This window comes from Electrophorus electricus, unplaced genomic scaffold (genome assembly GCF_041902795.1).
Source record: "Electrophorus electricus isolate QZ-2024a unplaced genomic scaffold, ASM4190279v1 Scaffold70, whole genome shotgun sequence".
NCBI lineage: Eukaryota > Metazoa > Chordata > Actinopteri > Gymnotiformes > Gymnotidae > Electrophorus > Electrophorus electricus.
Window position 1 is genome coordinate 16,223 of NW_027658787.1, and position 18,146 is coordinate 34,368.

Genomic DNA, 18,146 nt, shown 5'->3' on the forward strand with positions numbered 1-18,146 from the left:
GTTCAGCATTAGCTAGTATTAGAATGAATGAATGAAAGTGAAAAAAGTGAAGTACCTCTCACTACTTTTTTACTTTTATGTTTAAAACCAAAACTTTTAAACCTGAGAATCTTACTGATAATATTTGCACAACACAAGTGCTAGCACTTCAGTGCCACAAGCTCTGTGGTTTCTGTGATGACTAGGTTCAAAAGTCAGGAAGTTTGGTGTGTGCATGTGCTACATCATGATCAATAAGAGAGAGGAACTACAGTAGGTTATCCACAGACCACTACAGGCCAGGGGTGACCAACTCTGGTTTTGGAAGACCAGAATCAATCTTAGTTTGGAAATTCCCCTCCTCAAACTTACTGAATTTGATACGGCTAAGTTAAACTGCTACAGAAAGGATATTGCTGTGAAAACACTGAGAACAAGCAATCTCATCACACACTTGTTCTCACAAGAGTGCCTTTAGTTCTCTCCCAGGCTGCCCCACATCCCCAGTGATGCATGTTTCTTGTTTCCTCAGTCATTACTACCCATAACCACTTCCTGTTTTGTGTTTCCTAAAAAATAAAATTAAAAAAAAAAGAACACATGCTGCATATTAATACACCCTAACGTTCCTCTTCCTGACAGCTGTCTTTCAGGAGGAGGATACACAGGTATGATATGGAGAGTCACTGCAGAGTCACAAGGAGGTGCAGGAGGGTAAACAGGAACAGGAAATTGGGATTTTTAACTCAACCCAAACAGATACTCTCTGTCAGTGTAACATAGAAACCCTGCCATGAGATATATATATATATATATATATATATATATATATATATATATATATATATATATATATATATATGGGATATTATGTTCCCTGACTGAAAATACAATTTTTAGCAGAAGCTCTTTAACTATTCAGTAACTTTTGAGTCTTTCTCCATTATTAGTTACATCTCTATGTTAATTCTACTATAGTCTCTAAAAGTGTAAATGTGGAATAATTATTAAATTACTATATTGTTCCATTGCTATTCACAAGTACCATATATAATTCACATCCTTTATGTAACATTACCTTATACAGCAAGTTGTTTTCAGCTGAATTGTAACATTCTGTTTGTAACAAGTAATTCTCACTGTAACACGGTCATGAGACAATGACACTAATACAAAACATACTGCCCACAGGAGTCTCCACCCTGCTCTTGTCTAAACTTAGCTCCGCCCACACTCTGCCACTCCGCTCACACCAGGCTCAACTGCTCCTGCCCCATTGACCTGGCCACATGCTCTATGTCTATCCCTGGCTCGCTCCTGTTGTGAAGGCTGGGACTGTGGTTGTGCACATTTCTTAGCCTCTTTCCATAGTTCTCAGAGTCATCTCCTTTTCTGGCTTCATGTTTACCTTAGAGCTGCTGTAATCCTTCTAGTCCCCTGGGCTCCCCTAGCATAACTGGCCTTCCTGTCTCTCCACTCTGTGCTTCAATTTTCTCCCACTTTTGTGCAGAACCTTTAGCACCTACAGACACTAATGTCTTTATTGGGTAGATCCATTTTTATTTTACAATCCTATAGTTACATGCTGTATCTTATAGTAATACTGTATACCCAGTTTAATAGCAGCTACCCCATTGATCAGAGTTCAGTTTTTGACCATCAGACTATAGGACCACCACACGCCTGCCTTTCTCAGCCAAGCATTAGCACTGATATAGTGGCATTGCTGTGATGTCAGACACAGCATGGCTAACATGAATTATTCATGGGAACAGATGAACTACTCATAACTTTACTCATACAAGTGGTATCTACAGAATTAGAATCTATAGAAAGGTTTCTAAAAAAGTGTCTAGTATGCACAAAATACTATCAATAGAGATAAAAAGCAAGGAGTGTTACTAGTTTTACAGTCTGTTCATATTTGAATATCATTCTACTTTGACAAAGCATAGCAAACATTAAAAAGGAAAGTCAGTCATCACTACACCGGTTCTGAAACTCTATTAATGGTTTTAGTAGTTGAAAACAGAAATTGATTTATAACTGAAATGCATAACGCAAACAACTCAAACTCAGAAGTGTAACAAACAGTATGTGAATTTCTGTTAGTGGTGTGCCTATCCTAATAGTTTTCTATTCTATTTAATAGTCACTGCTGTTTCAGGTATGTTAGGGAAAATGGTGCAGAATGTTGCAAGAGAAACCATGCTAAGAAAAGAAGAAAGGCATTACCCTGTACTCATGATGACACCCATGGAGCATAGAGGTCAGATTATATCAGTAATCATACAAGATACAATCAAATTCACAGGATGCTGTTGAGAAACAGTTCACTCAAAACACACTGGCTGACAACCAAATTCTAATTTAATATCTGATTAGAAGATAAAGCTTTGCAATTTGCATTAAAGTACAATTCAGACAGCGCAATTCAAAATCATTCTAGTGAACACATCATGATTAGAAAAATCTTGTGTAGAAGAGTCAGAAGATTGTAAGATTTTACTGCACATCAACACACTTTCTTTGAGATAAAAAATACTCTTCTGTAGTAGTTATATCTAACCTGGCCTAAAATATAAGGAAATAAAGGCCAGGTGTTCAGCAGAGGTGCTTTTTCACAATTAAAGTGCCTTTTACATGAGCTGTTGACCAGACTGAGTCGGCTGTCTGCTAGATGTAGTGATGGGAGATGGTCTAACAGAGCAGAGATGTGTTACCAATAATGATAGTAGACTGAGCAGAGCCTCCAGTGATGTTTGCCAACAGCTGGTCCTGAATCTGATGGGCAGGTAGGTCAAAAAGGTCCAGGTAGTCTTCCACTGGATAGCGGGCATGAAGACCCTCACTGGGGCGAATTATACCTGGGGTGGAGAGAGCAGAGAGAGCAGTGTGTGAGAGGTGAAGATCTTAGAACCCTGCACACATTATCATTGCATGTATGTAAAATAACAGAAGAGGTTATTTTGTCATTTAGAAAATGTTCAGTCCTTAGTTTTTTTTCTCAAATCACATTTATAAGTATTTCCTTTGCTCTTGTGGGAGAGTTTCTCCTGAGAGGATGAGAACTTTCCATTAAAACTATTCCATTGGACATTCAGTAAACTAAACAAGCGAAAGAACAAAAAACTAAAAATACAGAAAAGTCAGGAAATCAGAAAAAAAATGTTTTCAGATAGGTAAGAGGTTTGCCAGTATTTTGGGATTATAGGATTTATTCATTTAAATTCCTTCCATCTGAAATTTTTCCCTTAAATTCTCATTCTGTTCCTTCTTTTTCCAACTAATTTTTCTTTCTGACTCTTTCATATCTAATATCTTGCCTCTCTGTCTGACTCAACTTTCGATGCATACACTTCTGGACAAAGTGTTGATTTTAGAAAAGAAGAAACCAGGAGGAACAAGGCTCTCCCACAATGTTTGTCTTATACCTAAATGTGTGTGTGTGTGTGTGTGTGTGTGTGTGTGTGTGTGTGTGGTTTACAGACTTAGCTAATCTCTCACATTTGATATCAGACATCTGATCAAAGACTTACTGAGACTACGCAGTAGACATTTATGCTTTATAAACTGACTGGCAAACAACCATTGTCATTAACACCAGTTCAGAAAATATAGTACCAAATACCTAACCTTATCCATTACAAGAAATGTACCCTGTGTCACACTGAGGAAGACACTGGTCTATCTGGGACACTCTCTCCTAGATTGATTAGTGCCTACATCCACCCACATATTCCAGCATAACTACTTCCATACACACACCTTCACAAATACGCAAATAAGCAGCAACTGTTCACACACACATAGAATAGAAAAAAACAAACATAAAAGACAAGAAGTCAAAGACTTCAAAAATAGAAAAAAGAAAATCCACCAAAAGGGACTGAGGGAATGGAATGTGTACTACATTCTACATTCCACATAATAAGACTGTGTGTACACAATGTGTGTGTGTTATGTCTGCTCACTGTGTGTGTTATGGGTGCTCAGATAAAGCATTTGTGTGTGTATGTCTTTACATATGTGTGTGTTTGCACGTGTGTGCACTCACAGTGTGTATGCTTCTCTGCCTACACTATCTCAAAAAGGCACAGTGGTCTCTTTCCAGACTTTGGCTAGCTGCATACACTCAGTGTAGTAGAACATAAACAGACAACTCCAGCGGTGGTGGCAGCTTGGCAGTGGCACAGGTGGGTGGGTGCTGCAGGTGGTGCGGGATAGTCTCTTGTGTGCAGTAGCTGCTCCTCCACACTGCTAGGTTAGTAAGCTGCGGTGTGCATGAGCACTGCAGGGGGCTGGCAACCTAGTGCTGATGACTCAAGCGCTGCATGGCCAGATGGCAAATTGCTGTGAATTTGGACACAGGTGCGTAATTTCCTCACACACCCAGACACAAACACACACCCCCCCTTTCTTTTCCACTCTTTGTCACTTACTGTCTCACTCACTCAATCATTCTCTCCTTTGCTACAATGAATAAATATGAATGAAGCTATTTAGAACTGATTTTGTGGGATAGTGGATGGGAAAAGGAAAGCAGTGAGTAGTATCTTCTGCCAGAAGAGGCGTGCTGGAGCAGGAAGCGCTGTCAGCAGGGTGCAGGGCTAAAGCCAGGGACTCGATCTGTCCATTATGACTGGGGATCTGTAATCACTTTTAACAACACATAAAAGAGATGCAGAGAGTGCAAGAGAGAGAGACAGAGAGAAAGGCAGACAGAAAAGAGGGAGGGGTGTGTATGTAATATAGAGAAGGACAAGAGAGGTAGACAAGAGAGTGATATAAATGCAACATCAGACAGTGAGGGATGAAAAGGTAGAAATAACAAGAAATCGAAAAAATTTAAAGTTCAATATGATGGAGTGATGAGAACATTGGAGAATGAGAAATTGGAAAGAAAGAGTAGGAAGAGAGATAGAAGACTGGATGTTAGGAGATAGAGAGACAGAAATAGACAGAGACAGAAAGAGAAAAGACTGGATGTTATTGGAAATGGACAGAGACAAAATATTGGATGCTGCAAGACAGAGACAGAGAGATTGAAAAGACTGGGTGTTTAGGGAGAGAAATTGAGAAACTGGACGTTTTGGGAGAGAGAAACAGAGAAATATAGAAAAACCTGGATGTTTGGGGTGGGAGACAGACAAGGAAAAACAAAAAGAGACAGAAAATATTTTATGTTGTTGGGAGACAGCCAGAGAGAGAGAGAAAAGACTGGATGTTATTTGGAAGACAGACGGAGGGAGATATAAAACAATGGATTTTGTTTGGAGACAGAGAGAGACAGAAAAGAGTAAACGTTTTTGGGAGGCAGCCAGACACCAAAGGACCTGTTGGCGCCTTCATGTCACTTTGTCAGATATGAACGCTGCTAGCAAAATCCCTCACAAAGTCCAGCATCATTCCATCCATTACATCACTCCACATCTGAACATCCATCCAAATAAATCACTGTATTACGCCATCAATTATAAGTTTTGTTTATTTGTTTTATAAATAATGTTCAGAAGTTTTGTTTCTCAGCTTTTTCCATGGTTTTAAATACATTTATGCAATGGAATATGAACTCATTAAAGTTGAAAGTTTTAAAAATTGAACAAATTAAAGTTGCATTTTTCTTTTTGGCCTTCATTTCCTCTTTATGTAATTGTTTGGTTCATTCGTGTCTTTAAAGAAAAACAGAATACATTGACTAGTTTAGTCCAAGTTTTTGAATCCTATATTTATTCTTGGAAATACAATAGAGGAACTTGTGACAATTGTGGGCTTCCAAAGATACATGCTTTGAATCCAAGAAATTAAAATTAGACGCAATCAGGACGTTTTCCTAAGATGTAACAGTTTCCAATTAAGTTAAATTATACTGTTAAAGAGCACTTTGAAAGAGTTTGTGAGCCAATAAATATCAGTTTTACAGTGCATGGCATGTTACCATAAATCAGTGGTCCCACATTTCGCTGTGACCGCATGCACTCTCACACTCTTGCTCTCTTTGCTTAACTTCAGAAAGATCAAACTCTTTACTAGGAATTTAAGAAAGCCTTGAGGAAAGGAGAAATGATCAGAGAGAGAAAGGGAAAGGAAGACAGAGAGAGGTGATGCTCAGGACATAGCAGATGGATTCTGATCAGAACCAATCTGAATGATCGGGCTAAGGGATCCTGCGGAGCAGAGGTGAACTCACCGACTGTGACATCAGATGCGAATCAGATGTGAAAAGCCTAAAAAACAGTGGCATGGCTTAATCCCATGAGCAGCCCCAACGAGCACACCCATTTAATCCCATGAGCAGCCCCACTGAGCACACCCATTTAATTCCATGAGCAGCCCCACTGAGCACACCCATTTAATCCCATGAGCAGCCCCACTGAGCACACCCATTTAATCCCATGAGCAGCCCCACTGAGCACACCCATTTAATCCCATGAGCAGCCCCACTGAGCACACCCATTTAATCCCATGAGCAGCCCCACTGAGCACACCCATTTAATCCCATGAGCAGCCCCACTGAGCACACCCATTTAATCCCATGAGCAGCCCCACTGAGCACACCCATTTAATCCCATGAACAGCCCCAATAAGCACACCCAACTCTACATGACAACTTTTAATGATCCAAAAGCAAAAGCCTAGCCTTTCACAAGCAGTCCATCTATCATTCTGTAAAGTATACATCCCACACAGTAAATTGCATGACTGAAGTCTGCTAATAAATGTTTAAATATTTTATATTATATATAGACAAAATGAATAGGTAGACAAAGCAGACAAAAAATAAGAAAATTTAAAGCAAAAAGGAGGCATACGATAAGAGAAAACGAGTTGTGTATCGGGTTTTTGCTTGTATTATTTTTCTTCTCTTTCACCTTCAGTTAATCCATCTGCCTTTTCATTCTGTCTGTATATGATGCAAAATAATCTATTCTGTAATATTCTGAAAGAGTGCTCTATGATATAATACAAAGTTAAGACAAGTTATCCTCCCTCACCAAATCTCTTACGGGTCCACCAGTGTGGCTCCTTAAGTGTTGTGACCCGCACATCTGGGTGCAGCCGAAGCCGGTCGTACAGGTCAGTAGTGCCACATTTTGGCTGCCCGATGATATAGAAGTATGGCAGGCAGCGGATCCGGTAGAACTTCCCCTTGTGCAACTGCAGGTGTTTCCGGAATGACCGCCTCAGGAAATCAAAGACAGCGTGTGACTGTCGTGAATAGCGGGCGTATAGGTTCTTCTGGTACGGATTGGCACTAACATTCCCCTGCAGCTGCTCATACCAGCAGGGGTTCTTAAGACCTGGTAGGAAGTGTCGCGGGATCACAGAGAACAACTGTGATGGGGAGAGAACAGCAAGAGAGTGGTAGTAATGTTATCATGATGAGCTAATAATGATAAGCCATGTTTTGTTATACATATTCGTCATATTTTACAAATATTATATTTATGCATAAAATATCTTAAATTATCTAATCATTCAAAATACTGTAAAATACTAAAAATCTAAAGACAATATGGTGAGAACTCCATTGTGACATCATTAAAATAAGATGGAAAGTCTAAAAGTAATATGATCATATTTGTAAAACAATTTTCCAAAATTTGAAATCAAAGAAATGCCTGTAGGCAATTTATTTCCCACTCTGCATGTGTGTGTTGTGTGAGATTCTTAGGTAGGAAGGTGTAAAGTGCCAACTTTCACTACAGCATTTCCTCTCCCCTTTGTCTGACATAAAATCCCGTGTGATTGTGTTGTGTGAGTGTGCCAGAGGACATGCATCACCACCCCACTCTGATTAAACCAGACCCAATTAATCCGAGTCTTATGCTCCACTGACATATTGATTACATTGGAAGCCATTTCCTCCTTCATCAGCCAATCAGGAGGGATGAGAACAGTCACTGCAAGTCTGTTTTTTTAACAGGCTAACTGAAATGGGCTTCAACATGAGGAGAGGAGAAAAGAAATTAGGTAAGGTGTCAAGATGAGGTGAGACGGGAACAAAGGAGAAAATGACAGATTTAGTCCCGGCTTCAAATCATGTTCAGAAAGCCATTAGAAAGGGGTTTTATAATTAGCCTGTATCTCAATGACACGACCCTGAAAAGTCTGGTGCAAATAGATCCCCAGCCATGGCTTGCTGCTTTAACAACCAGCACTCAATCATTCACTACATGCCACAACAGATAGAACTAGATGCACAAAACCATATCAAGAAATAAAACAGCCCTTGTAAAATTGTGTACTCACATGTGGTTCGTTATGCACCAGGTTATCCAGTTCTGGTAATTTTCTGTGACTAAATTCCACCTTGGACACGATTTGGTGCACCACCTGTCTGATGTGGGCGTAATCTCTAATAGAAGAGAGATTGAATGGGAGGGTGGCAGGGATCACGAACGGATCGTCACGGTATGGAGACGGTGTGAGGAGCAGCCCCTTCCTCTCACTGCTTAGGAAGTAGGAGGCCATTATGAGGAAGACGACAGTGAAGCCAAAGAGAAAGCTGTACAGTTTGGGACGTCGGGGGCAGGAGAGGAAGGCCCAGGGCTGCTGAGCATCCCTCTGCACCTCCAAAACAGCAGACACACCCATGGGAGCATAGACCATCTGAAAGAGAGGGGACAGGATATGAGTGTCACAGCAATAGCATGTTTACACACACCTTTAGTTACTGCAGAGTCTTATGTAGCATGTAGTAAAATATGCTTGGATTTCTGTGTGTTTGTGTGTGTCTGCATGCATATACAGTCATTTGCAAAACAAAGTATACCCTCTTTGAGTTCTATGGTTTTATGTATCAGGACATGAAGAATCTGATCCTGAGCAAGTCTTAAAATTAGGTAAATATAACCTCAGATGATCAACAACACATGACAATTTATACTGTGTTATTATTTATTTTAAAAAAAACCTGCATTCAAAAAAATGCAGAAGCAGTGTGTGAAAAATTACGCTTACTAAAAAGTATAAGTACACCCCTGCTGTTTCCATAGGAATGAAGAGGGTAAATAGCAGCCATGTCCTGGTAATCAAATGATTACCTGATCATCAGAAAGTGTGTCCATCTCTAAAAAGTTTTGGTAGTTTGCTGGAGCATTCAGATGTGTTAACACAATGCCAAGGAGAAAAGACATCAGCAATGGGCTAAAAGAAGCGAATGTTGCTGCCTGCCAATCTGGAAAGGGTTATTAGGCCATTTCCCAACAATTTGAACTCCATCATTCCACAGTGAGAAAGATTATTCACAAGTGGAAAACATTCAAGACAGTCGTCAATCTTCCCCGAGTGGACATTCAAGCAAATTCACCTCAAGGTCAGACTATACAATGCTCAGAGAAATTGCAAAACACCCAGGAGGTCGTCTCAGACTCTACGAACGTGTCACGACTGCTCCTCTCCCCACTAGTTACGTGGTTCGGCCCGTCACGTGCAGTGGGAAGTCATTGTTATTGTCTCGTTTGTAGCCAGGCCCTCCTTATTAGCACACACCTGCACATGGTTTAGTGTTGTTTGTCTATATGTATTTAAACCCCTGCTGGTGTATGCGGTGTTGTCAGTTATTGATCATGCTAATCGTATGTGTCTTCGTGTTTACCGTTTGTTATATGTGAGTGCCTTTGTCTTCCGTATTTTTCGATAAATGTCCGTCTCCGTCGAGGGAGTCTGTACGTCCTGCTCCTTGGCCTGTGGCACTCGGGCTGTTACAGATGGCATGATATCGTAGCATAGCTTAACTTTTGCTAAGTTGCATCGGAACAAACCACAAGGCGTGTGTCCATTGGACAGATAAGACCAAAGAGGAGATGTCTGGCCATAATTCACAGTGCCATGTTTGGTGAAAACCAAATACAGCATATAAGAACACCTCTTGCCAACTCTCAATCATACTGATGGAGGGGTGAATTGGGCTTGTTTTGCAGCCACCAAGGGCACCTTGCAGTCATTGAGTTGACAATGATCTCCTTTGTATATCAAAGTATTCTAGTGTCGGATGTGGGGCCATCTATCTGAGAGCTAAAGCTTGACCAAAATAGGGTCATGCAACAGGACAATGATTACAAGCACACCAGCAAATCTACAACAGAATGACTGAAAAACAGGACAGTGCCCCTCCGAGACAGTTCCACATGGTCGAACACCAAAGTGTCATAAGAACTGGCATTTCCTTTTTTACGTTACCAGTTGGTATCAATAGTAATGTTTTTGTTTACACATCAAATTAGCTCAGTTAACTCTTTCCACTCACCTGTGATACAGCCTCCTCAATTATATAATATAATCCTATAATTAGTCCCCCCTCTGAAAGGTTTTTCTTTTTCTCATGATTTTTCCATTACACTTTAGGTATGCTTTCATCACATATTTTGCATGATTAATAAGTCTCCTTTGTTGGTTGATAAGTAGATTACCCTGTTTATCATCCCTATATGTTGCTTAAATGGTACTCTTCATTTTTCTCTTTTCATCTTTAGCCAATTTAGCTACCTTTATCCACCACAAATCATTTGTGTTAATGTTCGCTTGGTTGCATTATGATTATTATAGTGATGCTAGTCAACTCAATCCTCCTGGTCATTAGAAGAATCTTAGTTATTGTTGTGTATGTTTTTCCTGTATATGCCTATTCCATAAGTGACCCTTAGTTATTATGTCTGCGAGTTAAGAGTGATATTCTAATGTTTGGTAGATGAGAAATAATCATGTATCGAATTGGTGACTTTCATGAGTTGAGACTTAATCATTAATAAATTAAAATTAATACATTTTAATTGGGGTGGTGCCCCAATTAAACTTATCATCTGTAATTGACAGTTTATTAAAGGTACTGCTACAGGTTCTATGAGCTATTGATTCATGGGGTATACGTTTTTGTGTAGTGGACTGTAGTTTTTCCCATTTTGGCTTTCCCATGTTGCATTTACCTAATTTTAAGACCTAGTAAGGACCAGGTGATTTGTTCTGGTGCACTGTCACAGTTAGTCCCTCCCAGCTTCCATGGTCTCCCTGTCATATGTATTATTTTTGTTCCATTCCTTAGTTTCGTTTTCTCCACCCCTCGTTTGGTTTTCCACGCCCATCATTACTTTCACCTGTTCCTCATTTCTAGCCATGTTAAGTTCATGTATTTAAACCCTGTCTGATTGCCTGTGTGTTAGCTATTCATTGAATGGTTGTCAGAATGTCTGTATCTGCCTGTGTCTAAGTTTGTACTCCTTGCCTTTGTTTTTCTCCTAACCTTCATGTTTGTTAACCTCTGAGTTCATCATAGCATCTGTTGCAGCCTGCTTCCCCTGTTTGCCTTCATGTGTTTATCATGTATCCCCTGTACTCTACATATTGGCTCAATGACCCTGGACTACTCTGACAACTACGACTCTGGATTTGCCCCTAATAAATCTTGTTCTTCTCCCCACCTGCGTCCGCCTCCTTACCGCTCACCGTTATATGCACTAAACCACAAAATTCAAAGAAGGTATACTTTGTTATTTTGTTTCATATACCTGCAAAGGCAGCAGTCTCTTATGATACTCCTCTGCTGCTGGGCTAAGCAGGCTGTACTTGCAGTGCATGTGGGCCACTGCACTTCCAGATCCACGCAGACTGGGCCCACCCTCACAGCCAGAGAGAAGGGGTTTGGGGGAGGGACAGGGTCAGACAGTGGAGGGGTGGCTGCGGGTCAGCTCCTTCATCCATGGAGTGTAAGGAGAGTGTTCTTTGTACCAACTTTCCTACATGATATCAGGAGCAAGTGTTTCTGCCTGTAAGAAAATAAAATAAAACACAGCTAATGAAATAAGACATACTTTACAAGTATAGTTGAGCACATAACTATCACCTGTAGAAGTTTGTTGGCTGTCCCATTCCAAAACCTCGGATGATAATATACATTCCCCCTCCAAGCTATAACAGCTTCCACTCTTCTAGGACGATTTTAGTGTATGAATTTAGGAATCTGTGCCCTTTCAATCTATAAAGTTTTTGGGAGGTCAGACATTGATGTTGTATAAGAAGGCCTGGCTCACAGTTGGTCATCGCAAAGGTGTTTAGTGGGGTTTAGGTCAGGGCTCTGTGCAGGATGTTGGGGTTTGTCATGAATTCATGACTTTATGGATTTCAGTTTGTGCACTTGGGTACAGTCATACTAGAACAGAAAATTATACATTTATGGAAATGGAATTTATCAGATTGTCTTATCCATCTTACACAAACTGTCTACTCAGAAAAGTATTCTTAGCTAGTACATATAGAGTCCAAAAAACCTTAACCAAGCCTTACCCAATCTGTTGTGCTGGAAAAGGAAAGGACCAACCCCAAATTGTTGCCACAAAGTTGGCAGCATACCATTGTTTAAAATATTTTTTTATATTGTAATGTTAACTGGAACTAAAGTACTTAGTCCAAACCCTGAAAAAATGTAGGATGCTCCTACTAATGTAGGATGCTTGGCATTGTACATGGCGTAGATATGTTGTTGCTCCTAGGTGTTGTTGGTCCAATCCACAATAACAGCACTATCAGTTGACCAGGGCAGATTTTGCAGAACAGAAATTTCTTGAACAGACTTGTAAGATTCAATGAAAGCATTACATTTAAAGACACTGAACTCTTCAGTACAGCTGATTTTACTGCCAATGATTGTTTGTGAAGATTGCATGGCTATGGGAAAGATTTTATATACATGTTAACCATGGGTGTGGCTGAAACAACTGATCCTAATAATTAGGAGGGGTGTCCGCATACTAAATTAGTAAAGAAATGCTGTAACATATTGATGAAGGCGAGAGGCAGCATGTAAGTGCCAGGAGGAACCTTTAATAACTAAAAGCATGTACAAACAAAAGCAAAGAATGCAAACCAAACATGGGGCAACACGAAACACTTGGGAAGGTACACTAGAAAACTTAAGCATAAACAAAATCGAAACCAGGGCGAATAAATAACAAACAAGAAACAATGAAGATCACAAAACGTATACCAAAGATACTGAATGTTCAAAGAACATCGAACATGCAAAATAACAAACAACATGCATAAAAAAAAACACAGGGCATAAATACTCTAACTATCTAGGCCTAACAAGACACAGGTGAATACAATAAGAGGCAGTGAACTAAACAAGGAAGAGGAGAAAATCTAAACCAAAACAAGGAAGCACATGTAAAAAAGATCAGGAAGAAAACAAAATAGAAGGTGTGTCCATGGTAACCGTGATGCCAGGGAGGGGGCAATTGTGACAAATGTAACTCACATTTGGATATAATCTTCTCTGCCCTTTTGCTCAGACTGCTTGACAACATCATCCACTCACCTGTATCTCATGGACTTCTGAGATTTTGGGTGCTAGTCCGGTATTCACTGACAGCCACAATAAGAGTGCATTGAGGGCACTCATGAGCACTCTTTTGATTAGCAGATTCAGTAATTGCATGCACATGGATTTGTGAACTGCAGGACGAAGAGTTCGGCACTGTTCTAGCTGTCCTAGTCCGACCCTGTTGACTACCTCCACAACCCACACAACCACCCATTTCTATGACGACTCCGTTCCCTCCCCTACCAGAACATTGAGAAGCCATTGACAAGAGTGGAATCCACTAGGTATCAGTAAGCTGTTCCTGAGTTGCTCCTGTGTCAGATAGGTTTCAAACACACATACACTCATTGAACCAAGACTAGGATGTCTAGGAACCCAGAATTGACATCTATTACTTATTTTGCTTTTGTTGTGCTGTCTATTGCAATATAAATAAATTTGACTTGACACTGCACATTGCTCAAAATACATCATATGAACATATGGCATAAAAAACAAAAGCAAATTCATCCTCAAACTTGAGTAAACGTTACATAAACCTTAAAAGATTATACCATTTTTTGTTGATATATATTATTTTTAAAATAATGCCTTTATTGAAGAGCATTTTTTTGAATGCTGGTCTTTCATGTGTAATAGGGTAATATTTTATTAAATTACTTTTACTCAGGTAAAGGATTTGTGTATTTCCGCCATGCCTCAAATAAGGTATGTACACAAATTATTTAGAAAGAAAGATATTCTGAACTAACTTCACTTTTGTTTCAAGTGACAGAGAAGGATATTTGCAAATTTACTTTTGTAAACATTTCTATTCCTTTTCAGTCTTGGCCAGTTTCTGACATGTAAGCCAGCCCAGCCACACCGCATCCTATGCAGTGTAAAACTGCCAAAGTAGCTTTACAAAAATTCACTTATAAAGCATCACTACAAGCCTCAGCACACTCAGAGGAGACCACTAAACCATAGAGACACATGATTGGCCAGTATGTGCATCAGACATGGGCCAACAGAATTCCAACCCTTCTAACATTTATTGCTCTCAATGCCCCAAGATGTAATAAACACAAACTTGGGACTGTAGCTCTAACCTGTCCCATTGGTTTTGTTGTCTTAAAAAGCTAATTCTGTTTAAACAAATTATGTTGCTGTTGTTTTGAGAAAACATGGCACGATGTATATTTCTCTTTAAAAAGCTTAAATAACCACATGTAAAAAAAAAAAATTCTAAAATTGAGTAATTTATAATTCACAGATAAAAAGCTACTTACCTCAACTGCTATTAAACAAAAATGTTGAATTACTGATTCAATTTCTCTGATGTATATAATGCTGCCTGTACTCCAAGTTCCAAAACTTTCAAAAGCATATATCAAACTTAATGCATGAGAAATTTACTCTGGCTTTTAAACGGGAAACGAAGCATGCATAATGCACTCTATTTCTGTCTCTCGAGAATCACATTATAAATTGTGAGAAGAGATGAGTCATTAGGTTAGAGGTGAGTGTTGCGCAACCAGATGAGCTGTTGTCGCACATATCCGGACAAAAGTGCTGAGGTTGGGAAAATGGTGGGCCTCTGCATTTAGCATCAGCATGGGGCCAAGGTTCAGTAAGGAATCACCCGCCATCGATGTTCAAAGAACATCGAACATGCAAAATAACAAACAACATGCATAAAAAAAAACACAGGGCATAAATACTCTAACTATCTAGGCCTAACAAGACACAGGTGAATACAATAAGAGGCAGTGAACTAAACAAGGAAGAGGAGAAAATCTAAACCAAAACAAGGAAGCACATGTAAAAAAGATCAGGAAGAAAACAAAATAGAAGGTGTGTCCATGGTAACCGTGATGCCAGGGAGGGGGCAATTGTGACAAATGTAACTCACATTTGGATATAATCTTCTCTGCCCTTTTGCTCAGACTGCTTGACAACATCATCCACTCACCTGTATCTCATGGACTTCTGAGATTTTGGGTGCTAGTCCGGTATTCACTGACAGCCACAATAAGAGTGCATTGAGGGCACTCATGAGCACTCTTTTGATTAGCAGATTCAGTAATTGCATGCACATGGATTTGTGAACTGCAGGACGATGCACTGTTCTAGCTGTCCTAGTCCGACCCTGTTGACTACCTCCACAACCCACACAACCACCCATTTCTATGACGACTCCGTTCCCTCCCCTACCAGAACATTGAGAAGCCATTGACAAGAGTGGAATCCACTAGGTATCAGTAAGCTGTTCCTGAGTTGCTCCTGTGTCAGATAGGTTTCAAACACACATACACTCATTGAACCAAGACTAGGATGTCTAGGAACCCAGAATTGACATCTATTACTTATTTTGCTTTTGTTGTGCTGTCTATTGCAATATAAATAAATTTGACTTGACACTGCACATTGCTCAAAATACATCATATGAACATATGGCATAAAAAACAAAAGCAAATTCATCCTCAAACTTGAGTAAACGTTACATAAACCTTAAAAGATTATACCATTTTTTGTTGATATATATTATTTTTAAAATAATGCCTTTATTGAAGAGCATTTTTTTGAATGCTGGTCTTTCATGTGTAATAGGGTAATATTTTATTAAATTACTTTTACTCAGGTAAAGGATTTGTGTATTTCCGCCATGCCTCAAATAAGGTATGTACACAAATTATTTAGAAAGAAAGATATTCTGAACTAACTTCACTTTTGTTTCAAGTGACAGAGAAGGATATTTGCAAATTTACTTTTGTAAACATTTCTATTCCTTTTCAGTCTTGGCCAGTTTCTGACATGTAAGCCAGCCCAGCCACACCGCATCCTATGCAGTGTAAAACTGCCAAAGTAGCTTTACAAAAATTCACTTATAAAGCATCACTACAAGCCTCAGCACACTCAGAGGAGACCACTAAACCATAGAGACACATGATTGGCCAGTATGTGCATCAGACATGGGCCAACAGAATTCCAACCCTTCTAACATTTATTGCTCTCAATGCCCCAAGATGTAATAAACACAAACTTGGGACTGTAGCTCTAACCTGTCCCATTGGTTTTGTTGTCTTAAAAAGCTAATTCTGTTTAAACAAATTATGTTGCTGTTGTTTTGAGAAAACATGGCACGATGTATATTTCTCTTTAAAAAGCTTAAATAACCACATGTAAAAAAAAAAAATTCTAAAATTGAGTAATTTATAATTCACAGATAAAAAGCTACTTACCTCAACTGCTATTAAACAAAAATGTTGAATTACTGATTCAATTTCTCTGATGTATATAATGCTGCCTGTACTCCAAGTTCCAAAACTTTCAAAAGCATATATCAAACTTAATGCATGAGAAATTTACTCTGGCTTTTAAACGGGAAACGAAGCATGCATAATGCACTCTATTTCTGTCTCTCGAGAATCACATTATAAATTGTGAGAAGAGATGAGTCATTAGGTTAGAGGTGAGTGTTGCGCAACCAGATGAGCTGTTGTCGCACATATCCGGACAAAAGTGCTGAGGTTGGGAAAATGGTGGGCCTCTGCATTTAGCATCAGCATGGGGCCAAGGTTCAGTAAGGAATCACCCGCCATCAAAACTATTAAAAACTTAAGACACACATACGCGCCTATACAAACAAACCTACGCAAACATACAGCACACAAACACTATACACAGTTTAAAGTATAGCCCTCTACAGACATGCTATTACTCCATGGTTTAAATAAACACAGAATGGCTGCTTGCCCTTGCTGAGATAGTCAATCATCTGCCTTCATTAGCATGACCTCATGACTGAGTCTGAAACCAGACATCCCACATCCACATCCAGAGTAAATAACAAGCTAGAGAGAGGCTCAGTATCTAATTCACCAACACACCTACTTCAGTTCTTACAGATCCATTTTCAATAACAAAACAGACATTCTACTGTTCAGTTCTTCCACAGCAGTGATGTCATCTTTGGTTTTACCTCACCCTTCCTGAGCAGTATTTTGTCTCTCCTCATGCTGGACATCAGTTGAGGTCTAGGTCACCACTGGCTTGTCTAATTTTTATAAACAAGGTGAGTGAAGCAGTTTGATTGGTAGCCAATCTGGGCTTTCTTTTATTCATCATTTCACACTCACATTCATGATATTATGTGTGAAACCAAATGTTGGAGCCAGTCCCTGAGCCCATCCACAGCATTGGCTGATGGGTCACACCTGTGTTTGTGAATCCAACTGTTGATGATAAACAAAACCAGACCTCCAACTTGTGCCAAACAAGACACATCTAAGTCTTTTCTGATGTGTGCAAATGAGCTGCACAATGTATTGTTTCATTATTGCAATATTGGCCTTCACAATGCTGATTTTGTAGATTATGTAACTGATCTCTATAACAAATTTTGACACAAAAAATTAAGATCTTCCAGATTAGTGCAGGTGTATATTTGTATTCAGTATTCACATGGCCCAACAAAAATGATTTTAGTCAAAATGATGTGGACCATCATTTAACCACATCAAGGGTTCTCCGGTGTTCATATAGGATTTATGAGTGATTAAGGTATCACAATTTCAAATTGTTCTTATCTTTATCATATACTCACCTGCTGCCTCTTCTGTTGCTTTGCTAGTCCTAATTCTAATCCTAATCCAAGATTATTGTAATGTAGAGTTCAAGATGCTTCTTTTTGTGGTTTATGTGTAAAACACAAACACACACCTCATCCTCATACATTGTGGGTTTTCACAAATAAAACACTGAAACTGCACATTAATTTCAACCCAAATAAACAAACAAAAAAAACCCCCAAAGCAACAGTACCAGTACCTGTTCTTGTGAGTACTGGGAGCTGCAGGGGCAG

General features: G+C 39.4%; 1 protein-coding gene across 4 annotated transcripts in view; it reads right to left on the bottom strand.

Moving 5' to 3' along the window:
- LOC145656500 (carbohydrate sulfotransferase 15-like) overlaps window positions 1–18,146 on the bottom strand; it is a 59,652-nt gene that overhangs the window by 5,901 nt on the left and 35,605 nt on the right. The window contains exons 2-6 of one of the 4 annotated variants that reach the window (XM_081709693.1): window positions 11,487–11,744; window positions 9,581–9,683; window positions 8,233–8,592; window positions 6,975–7,314; window positions 2,703–2,846 (exon numbers count right to left, since the gene is read on the bottom strand). In XM_081709693.1, coding sequence (XP_081565819.1) covers window positions 2,703–2,846; window positions 6,975–7,314; window positions 8,233–8,592 — 844 coding nt within the window. In that variant the 5' untranslated portion in view covers window positions 9,581–9,683; window positions 11,487–11,744. Of the gene's footprint in view, window positions 1–2,702; window positions 2,847–6,974; window positions 7,315–8,232; window positions 8,593–9,580; window positions 9,684–11,486; window positions 11,745–14,571; window positions 14,742–18,146 lie in introns of those variants that run through there. The other 3 variants (XM_081709691.1, XM_081709690.1, XM_081709692.1) reach the window with 3 other exon arrangements.